The sequence below is a fragment of the Sinocyclocheilus anshuiensis genome, unplaced genomic scaffold (genome assembly GCF_001515605.1).
Source record: "Sinocyclocheilus anshuiensis isolate Anshui unplaced genomic scaffold, SAMN03320099.WGS_v1.1 scaffold703, whole genome shotgun sequence".
Classification (NCBI taxonomy): domain Eukaryota; kingdom Metazoa; phylum Chordata; class Actinopteri; order Cypriniformes; family Cyprinidae; genus Sinocyclocheilus; species Sinocyclocheilus anshuiensis.
In genome coordinates this window covers 261,876-272,104 of record NW_015551036.1, presented here as the reverse complement: position 1 = coordinate 272,104, position 10,229 = coordinate 261,876, and the positions used below count along the sequence as shown (strand labels likewise).

General features: G+C 39.8%; 1 protein-coding gene across 1 annotated transcript in view; it reads right to left on the bottom strand.

Moving 5' to 3' along the window:
- Window positions 1–1,862: 1,862 nt before the first annotated feature.
- LOC107661342 (bone morphogenetic protein 1-like) overlaps window positions 1,863–10,229 on the bottom strand; it is a 92,527-nt gene continuing 84,160 nt past the window's right edge. The window contains exons 16-20 of the mRNA XM_016450866.1: window positions 9,318–9,443; window positions 8,291–8,418; window positions 6,679–6,892; window positions 5,458–5,708; window positions 1,863–2,098 (exon numbers count right to left, since the gene is read on the bottom strand). Coding sequence (XP_016306352.1) covers window positions 1,961–2,098; window positions 5,458–5,708; window positions 6,679–6,892; window positions 8,291–8,418; window positions 9,318–9,443 — 857 coding nt within the window. The 3' untranslated portion in view covers window positions 1,863–1,960. The remainder of the gene's footprint in view (window positions 2,099–5,457; window positions 5,709–6,678; window positions 6,893–8,290; window positions 8,419–9,317; window positions 9,444–10,229) is intronic.

The window sequence follows — 10,229 nt, the reverse complement described above, 5'->3', positions numbered from 1 at the left end:
AGCGGTTGAGACAGAGGAGACCAAGTCAACAGCCTTTGAAGGAGTTCTGCAGGAGACAGAAAGTGAGAGAGGTAGGGGTGATCCTGGAAATGGACTGCGCTAACACTTCAGATCAAATGATCAGCCCTGGAGATCATGCTATTCAGAACTATTCCACACAGATTTGACATCAAACATGCTCTTTTCCCAACTGACACTGGATATAAATGGAGAAAGAGCAACTGAAAGGACTGGGGCGCAGGATTAATTTGAAATAGCACCATCCCTCCACTCTCCCACACGCTGAGGTACGTTATTGGTACAAATGAACATTTTACAGTTTTAACAGTTTTCCCATAGTTAGCGGTGTAAGAGCAACATCTACCTAGCAATAGCACATCTGAGGACTGCTTAAAAAGTACAGTCCTTTCAGGTTTTAACTCAAAATTGTATCGAAAACGAGACACAGATAGTTCACTCATTAGGTTTTAGGTCTTGAAGAGATAATTCACCCAAACCTGAAGATTTTGGCATCATTTACTCAACCTCAAATGACATTGTTCCTTTCTTTCTTCTACAGAACACACACAGAAAGACATTGAGACTTTTTTTGTCCATACAACAAAAGTCAATGGGGTCCAACATTATGTTGATTTGGAGTCATTGTATGGACAAAAACATTCTTTCAAATGGCGTCTTTTGTATTTCACAGAAGAAAGTAAGTAATTTACTCAAATTTGAAGTAAATGATGACAGAATCTTTGGCTGAACTACCGCTTATCTACATTTTTTACATTGACTACCCTGACTGAGGTCCTTACACTTGTGATGCTAGATTTGAAAACAAACTTTTGGTCATGGACTGCGAGGAAAGAGCCTGAAAAAGAAAATAAAAGAATACAGCTGTGGGATGTCAGGACACAAAAGGGCCCACCAATTTTCATGCGATTGTGCCTAATTTGTTCATGATTGGCGAAGCACAGAGAGAGTGTTACGAGGACAGCACCACATTATAAAGACCTTGAAAAAAGTGTACGCTTAATCTAACAAAATCTAAGCATTTTCCACCTTACCATCCTGTTTTTATGCAAAAGCAATTAACAGCCATCAGACATGGGCCACGTGTTGTTTATTGGTCTTTTAATGTGATAACTGATTCTGAAAAACCTCCTTGAGAGAGTGATAATTTCGGGCAGGGAACCTTCTGGACTACTGGCCAGGAAAACAGAGTTATTACAAATGCTGGTGCCATTACGTCCACATTTCCTTCTAGCTGTACCACATGCATCTCTGTGACATACAGTGTCATTTGCTCAAGTAACGACAAGAAACCGGCCCACAATGGCCTACGAGACTCTTTATGAACAAGCAATGCCAATAATGTCAAGAAGAGACGGTTGTTTCCCCACAGTTCAGCGGTAAATCTCAAGTTGCAAGGTTGGAAAACATGCGAGGAACACCGTCCTGAATGCCCCTGCTTCGCTCATTTCTCACTTCCTCTATCCCACTGACATACAGTGTCATTTGCTCAAGTAACGACAAAGAAACCGGCCCACAATGGCCTACGAGACTCTTTATGAACAAGCAATGCCAATAATGTCAAGAAGAGACGGTTATTTCCCCACAGTTCAGCGGTAAATCTCAAGTTGCAAGGTTGGAAAACATGCCAGGAACACCGTCCTGAATGCCCCTGCTTCGCTCATTTCTCACTTCCTCTATCCCACTGTTGCACAGATGACTGGTTTGGTGAGTTTGCTCAGTTCTCCTGCAGGAGTTCCTCAGTGTATTTGTGTTTTTCAATGCACTCTTGGCTCATGAAAGGTGAGAAAAGGGGGGGTTCCAGTATCCGATCAGCTATGCCCACCCTTCCCACCCTAGTGTTCTTGGCGGCCGGGGGGCTCCGAGCGATGGGCGAGGCCCTCCCCCTGGGACCCTTTCGCTTCCCCCTAGGCCCTGCACGGCCCCTCCCGGCCACTAGGGGTCACTTCTTACGGGAGTGGAGTGTGTCCTGAAACTTGGTGCTGGTGTAACGCACGTGGAAGCCCTTCTTATTGATGGTGTCATCTGAGCGGAATTTGATGACGATGGAGTCGCCGGCGGAGTAGATCTCTTCTGGAGGCTGGAAACACAAAGATGGAGGAAGACGTGAGTAGGCTAGATAGAACAAATTCCCTTTTATTACATCAATACAACCTCATCAATCCTAGTGATTGACATTTTAGTGCAGTGGTTCCCAATCCTGGTCCTGGAGAACCCCAACACTGCACATTTTTGATGTCTGTCTTATCTGACGCAAACATTTGAGGTCCTGGAGTCTTCACTAATGAGCTGATAAGTTGAATCAGGTGCGATTGATTACGGAAACAACTAAAATGTGGGGGTTCTCTAGGAGCAGGATTGGGAACCACTGTTTGGGAACTACTTGGGGTGTCCAAACCTGTTCCTGGATGGCCACTGTCCTGCAGAGTTTAGCTCCAACCCTAATTTAACACACTTGAACCTGCTAATCAAGGTCTTCAGACTCACGGTGCGTTCCAAACGGGATATATCGCCCTCCGAAGGGCACTTCGGAGTGAAAACAATCATGGCCACCATATTGAAGGGTCATTCCAAACAGAAGTGCTCAAAACTGGCCACTTCAAAGGGCCCTTCGGAATGAAGGATTTCGAAGTGTACAACTGATGGACACTTGGGGCTCCCATGATCCTTTGCGCAGATTCTTTGCATGATGACGGCGCCTCCGTGTGGGCACGTGATGATGACGCAGAAGGGCACTTCAAGAAACAGTTGTTTGGTCCCCTACACCCTTCAACCCTTCAAAGCTCTCACTCCGGAGGGTAAACCCTTTGAAGGGATTAGGGCATAGGGATGAGCTCTTCCAAATGGAACGCAGGGTCACTAAACTTCTAGTCAAGTGTGTTGGAGTTGGGTGGAACTAACATCTGCAGGACGGTGGCCCTCGATGAGTAGGATTGGACACACCTGGTCTAGAGTGAGTCAGCATTGAGTTAACAGGAGTCAGAAAGACCACAAGTCAGAACTCGAGCTCAATTTACAAAGTAGGTAAGTGTATGATACCTACGCCGCGACCCAAATGGGATAAATCTGCCTCTGAAGGACACTTCAGTGTGTGAACAATCATGGTCACAATATTGAAGGGTTTCTCAAAACTGAAGCGTTTAAAACTGGTCACTTCAAAGGGCCCTTGAGAATGAAGTATTTCAAAAGGTACAACTGATGGATACTGCACTCCCATGATTCTTTACGCAGGTTAATTGTGCAATGATAGCACCTCCTTAATGGGCTTGGCAAGACGACGCAGAAGTGTGTTCCAAAGAACAGGTATTTGGTCCCCTACACCCTTCTTCCCTTCAAAGCTCTCACTCTGTTGGGTAAACTCTCTGAAGTGATTAGGGCATAGGGTTGAGCCCTTCAGAATGGAATACAGTGCTACCGCTTTAAAATATGTTCTGATTTTAAAAGCTGTGTAGTGTATTACAGACCTAACTATTGTCTTTCACCTTCAGAGTTCTAAAGTGCTACCAAAATCATCAACACAAGGTGAAAGCTGTTCCAAAAAGCAGGCATGAAAATTATCCTTCTATATAGGATACCTTGTTTTGGCTAATCCCATAATCCACTGTGATGAATTGAAAATTTTCTACCAAAAAATATATTTTAAATACAGAAATAGCTTATTCAGTACTGAAAAGCAATAACAGTAGTTCCACGTAATTAAAAATGAACTAATTCATCCAATATTTGTGCTTACAAGAGTAGTCTTTAGCTTAGCAATATGCTAACATTTGAATGTTTTGGAACCATGAGTTCTAGTTCTAGTATTTTGTGGGCTATTTGAGTGGCACTTTATTTTTTGGTGTGGATGCTTCCTCGAGTCCAAAGTACAACTCAGTTTTGATGTGAATGCTTAGCGTATAGGTACACTGGAACACAGTTATGTACTCAATTTGATGGCGTGCGCAATCACAGGTGCTTTTTCTCTCCAGAATTTCTGACCAATAAAAGTGTCTTTTTACTCCTTTAAACTAGAGTTCTGTATTTCTTCTTTGATTTTGAAACAATGGGCCGGGTCAGTGTCGCCACCTTGTGAACAAACAAAAAAAAAATTAAGGTGCAAAATATGTAATATGTATGTGTGTACTGTATCTCTGTACTATGTTGATGATCAAATTTGCATTGCGCACACTGTCAAAAATGAGGTATACATTGAGCTTTAAAAGGTATCTGCCTATGTAGATAGTGAAAAGTGCTTCACATAAGAACCAAAATCTCAAAGCATTTGATACGGTTTCAGAGTAGTTTCCATTGTGCAGTGGCTCTTTTCTGACCAAGCTTAAATGGGTTATTTTGGGCTGTGACAGCCTAATGTGGCAGCACACTTAAGCTCATGTTGCTCGAGGGACATATTCCCTGCTGTTAGTAAATTGTCAGTTGCTTTGGATTAAAAGCATGCTCTAAATGGCAAGCTACCAAAACTTGATTGAGACAAATGCACACTGTCTAACATCCTCTTGGTTCAATTTAAACAAATCTCTCGGTCGATAAGCAGGTTGCACCCATTGCAGTATCAGAATATCATCCGATTTACCTTGTCTAAACTCCGCATCAGTCCTTCTCGTTGAACTGAAGTAAATGTAATCATGCTGTTCTGTGACCTACAGAGCTGATCTCATTCATACACACACACACACTGAGTTCTTACTGTTTCAGAGATTTTTGTATGATTTGTATGTTTCAGAGATTTTGTATCTCTCCAGAACTAGAAATTAGGAAAATCCCTGACGGCCTCTTTCAAAGATCATTGTTTATCCTGTAAGGCAGTGGTTCTGAAGTGGTGGATTGTGTCCCAAAAATGGGCCACAGGTCTGTTGTAATAGGGTCATGGACAGCAAAGTAAAACTGGATTGCAAGGGCCAGTGAACACAATGTCCGACGGCTCGTAGCAACCAATCAAGCCTAACAAAGTAATTTGAGTGAGAAAGGGCAAATAAATGTGGTTCTGCATGATTAGCTGCACTAATTCACAAAGAATACTGCTGGTGCTGAGTGATTGGTTGCTTGGAATTTTTTAGATTGAACTTATTTGCATTCAGGTTTTGATGTTGTGGGCTTCAACTGCCAGTTAAAGGTATAGTTCACCCCAACCACTTGATTCATATAGATGACTTTTACAATCTATTATCTTTGTGGAGCGTCAAAATTTAGGTGGAAGTGACTTTTCAATGAAGAGGCAGAAATCTCTCACGATATCATGATCTGAGTTTCAAAGATGATTCGTGTTTTATGAGTTTGAAATGACATGAGGGTGAATAATTGATGACTAAATACATTTTTTCGTCGAACTACCCCTTTAAAAATCACTTTTATCACAAGTTGTTGCCACAACTTCTGACCTGAAATGCAGGAGTATTTTGATGTTTGTTGATTTTATGCAGCAAATCTAAATCTGTGCTTTACCCCTGATCCACAGTAGCGGCCTAGCCTGGGTGATTTGGTGTCCGCCCCATCAAACAGCTCCATGTAATCATAGCCACAGTCGGCCTCCTCCTCGATTTCGAAGGTCTGGAAGATGAGCTCCACGCCGTAGCCCTTCTCTGCTGTGATCACCCACTGACAGTCTGACGCCCCGGGGTAGTTATTATCACCAAACTGGGCATGAGAGTAGAGGTCTTTAGTTTTCACCTCCGCTTTCAGACGGCCTCCACACTCTGGAGAAGAGAAGGAAACGAACGTGAGAAAGACCATTTCACGTTCCAAAAAAACATTCACAGGTGCATTCAGCATCTCAGCATATCACTGCAAGTCAATAGTCTCTAGTAACCAGACTTGTGGCTGAGACTAGCACTCAATGATATAAACATCAGAGAGTTGCTACAGCATACTTACATTTTTATGTACTAAAAATACATGCTATACATTTGAGATTCTCAAACTTTTTTGTCAGCTAAACCCCTTTGACTTAAATATTAGTTACACTTAAATTTTAGGTTAATATTTCAATAATTTAACAAGACATCTGCATGTTCATGGTTTTCTAATGTTGGTTAATTGTCAAAATATACACAGGTAAACAAATAAAATATTTAAATGTTATGCTTTAATTAATTTTTAGCTTTTCATCAACTCACAAATGTCCTCCAGTTCCCTCACGAACCCATCTGGGTAAAACTCAGCATTAATATAAAAGGGAAAATATAAACTGGATAGGCCTATCTCTAAAATATGAATATATTAAATATACATTGAATATGAAATATGAATTTGAAAATCTGAACTTGAATTGCAAATTTTGCAACCATCACAAACCATTCAAGCCATATTTTATCATTATTGTCTAGGAACAAAATAGTAAATAGTTAAAATATAGTTTAAAACCCGTTTTAAAACATTTTCTTGGCTGCCATAAACATTCAACATTTTGGCTGATGAACTATACTGCTTAAGGAAATTTTTTTTTAATAATTAATATTAGAAAAAGTCATTATTTATTGAACTTTGGTGTCATTTTTAAAAAGCAATAAGCCATTTGAACCATGTGCTTCAGTGATTTTACCATGGCCTGTTGTTAATGACACAGCAGAGCAGAGCAGAGCACTGCACGGTTATTGTTTTATTATATGAGACTACATATAATTCCAGTATTCAGTGGTACTGTATTTAACAGATGGATGTGCTCACCTGCAGTATGGGAAGCCTCGAAGCCTTTCTTCTGCACTGAGTTATCAGAGAGGAAGCGGATGAACATCTTGTTGCTGGAGGATATGATCGGCTGAGGTTTCTTGGTGCCACAGTATCGTCCGAGGCTGGGTGCCTTCCCATCCCGACCGTCGTAAATCTCAATGTGGTCATAAGTACATTCCAGATGAGGCTCCATGTCGATTTCATTGAAAGCCTGAAATATACGGCCCAAGTCAACGTTTGAACAGCAGACACTATTATACTATTATAATGAACAGGGAAACAAGACTTCTTATGAAATTGAGTTCCAAAACCTAGTGAGCTGCTTCGCTGTCTATATAGACAGCTATCTTGTGCAGTGTTGGGGTGCCTCCAGGACCAGGGTTGGGAACCACTGTTCTAAGTGGCCGTTCACAAAGAATATGTTTTTGGGGACAGAGTGCAGTGGACTTTAAAAAAAAAAAAAGTATAGTCTAGAGTCGTTTTTAAAATTTGAAACGCTGTGTTTTTAGGACAGTGTATCATGCATGAGATGATGCAACAAACACGTCCATCTAGTGCATGTTCAGATAGAAAAACAATGCAAAGTGGAATGCAAAACTGCGTTGTGTGAACGACCCCTAAAGGGCCATTCACACAGAACTTGTTTTTGTGTTTTATTTACTCACCCTTCACTTGTACCTAACCTGTATGATTTCTTTATTCTGTTGAGCACAAAAGAAGGTATTTTGAAGAATGTTGGTAAGCAAACAGTTGACAGTAGCCATTAACTTCCATAGTATTTTTTCCATACTATGAAAGTCGATGGCTACCATAAACTGTTTGCTTACCAATACTCTTCAAATGTTGGTACTGTTACCATTAACTATTTGGTTTTCATGTTGGTCACCAAACAGTTGATGGTAGCCATTGACTTCCATAGTATAAGGGGAAAAAATACTATTGACATCAACGGCTACCGCCAGCTGTTTCTTCAAAATATCTTCAAAACTTCAAAATATCTTCTTTTGTGCGAAGTGGAGTGGAGGGTGAGTTATTGATGACAGATTTTACATTTTTGGTGAACTATTCTATACTATAGGTAGGCAGCAAACTAGGTTTTGGAACAGAGCTACTAGTGCTGTCAGGACTTAGTCATTATTCATTATTATATACTTAGTCATTATATATATATATATATATATTTTATTTTTTATTTATTTTTTTTTTTCATTCACTGCTCTCAGGGATACTTGATCCTGATTGGTCAATCGCAGCATTCTGCAGTCAAATATTCTTGTATAATTATGCTATAGAGTATAAATGTACCAAACAAACCAATTTCCTATAAAGCTGCGCTAGTTACATACCTCATAACAACCCACAGACTCTTTCTTCTTAAAATAAAATCATTTAAAATTACATCATTTCATTTATTTACAGCCATGTAATTAGTGAATAATGTACAGTCAGCTGGTCTTTACCGCAAAATAAACCCCTTCAGGGTGATGCAAGGCTTCACGCTGGGGTCAAGCTCACGCTGCAGGGTTTGGTTTTGAACTAATGACCGTCTGGACTGTACATTACCCAACGATGGTAAATATGGATGGAGAGGGGATGTACTATTACATACTATTTTGATCCGATGTCCCGGGGTGGTGGAGAGGGCCCAGGTGCAGGCCTTCTTACTGGGGTATTTATCTGGCCAGTTGGGGCTGGTGATGGTCCCGCTCACGCTGTTCACAACGTGATCACAGCCGGCTGAAAGAGATACCAATAACACGTGACGTCCAGCACTCAAATACACACACAAACAGCCTCATGCTCACACTCATCACATGAGCAACGTTCAAACTCCAGACAACGAGAATCAGTGTTGTTTTTGGCTCACAGATCCATGCATTTCCTAACCTCCTCAAACAACATTTTCTTTCGTTTCTCCCAAGCACTGCCACTCTCTTTCTATTTCTGCCCGCAAGAGGAAGGCGCTCTCTAAAAATATCCAGACTCTAGTTAGTGTCAGTGAGCTGAAATCGATGGTGAAGGTTTCTGAGAAAGTCGTGCGCTAATAGGGAAAATAAAACAACCAGACTGCTGTTCGTGCTGTGACCTTCCAGGCATACAGCACGTAATTCTGATATATTTGGTAAAACACTTGCCAAAACCTAACCTAAAGCAATTTACAGAGAATTTTTGCTAACATGGGCTAACTAATCTAGGGTTGTGTTTTTTCTTTCTTTATAAAATAGAGAGTTTCAGCTCTGATTACTTTTCAGTTTGTTCCTCAAAAAACTATCATATTGCTTCAGAAGAAGCTTATATTGTCTTGTCGTCATATTTATGGTACATTTACAGTGCTTATTTGTCCTTTTTGAATCTTGATAGCTGTATTCACAATGAGCTATCATTGTATGGAAAAGAGCAGCATGAACATTCTTCATTATATCTCCTTTTGTGTTTCACACAAGAGAAATGTCACACAGGTTTGGAACAATATGAGGGTGAGTAAATGATTTTTGGATGAGTTATCCATTTAATAACATATTTCATCACTTACTGAACATAGGTGTATTTTATCATATTGCTACCATTTTACATAACAATATGGCATGGTTTACTGTCTCAGTGTATATTCACATTTAAGCGCGTGTGTTTCTCACCTTCCTTGCAGTCATGTTTGTTTTCATGCAGAATGAAGCCACTTCTGCACTGACAACTGTAGCTGCCAAAGGTGTTCACACATTCATGCTGACATCCGCCGTTCTCTTTAGAGCACTCGTCTTTATCTGTGAGAACAAAACACCAGATATCAGTAACGCAGAGTTTCTCTGTCCCCTACGACGATTTAAAAAAAAAAAAAGAACATCATTCTAGTTTAATGAGAGAAATTATAAAAGCATTACACTTTGTATTGTGCTACTTTAATGAATTTAAAAATGTTGAAAATGTCAAATTAGCTAGAAGACTACTATTTTGGGCCTGTCCAGATCCCAGGATGTTTAACTTCTCCACTAAAATAACTAAAAATAAATAATAGAACAAGACAATTTTACTTTGCACTTTTTCGTTACAACTTTTAACAACCACCTTTTAAAATCCATCTGGTAAGTGCAATTTGTACAATTTTAATGTAAACAAGCACTATTAAGGACAGCTGTTTTTGCTATACAGTGGTGTGAAAAAGTGTTGGCCCCCTTCCTGTTTTTTCAATTTTTTGCATATTTTTCACACTTAAAAGATTCAGATCATCAAACAAATTTTAATATTACACAAAGATAATGCAAGTAAATACAAAATGCAGTTTTTAAATGATTATTTATTTTATTAAGGGAAAAAAGCTGTCCAAACCTGCCTGGCCCTACGTGAAAAAGTAATTGATTAGAGATACTGACTGCTAGCTATTTAAAGACTCCAAGTTTGTCTCCCAAAAAAGTGAAAAACCATGTCATTTCTATCACACATAATATCCAAAAATCCACATCACACATACCAAAATACATTTTTAGTAAAGGCTACAATCAGATAGTTTTTCCAGTATGTACTATATATATACAGTGGGAACGGAAAGTATT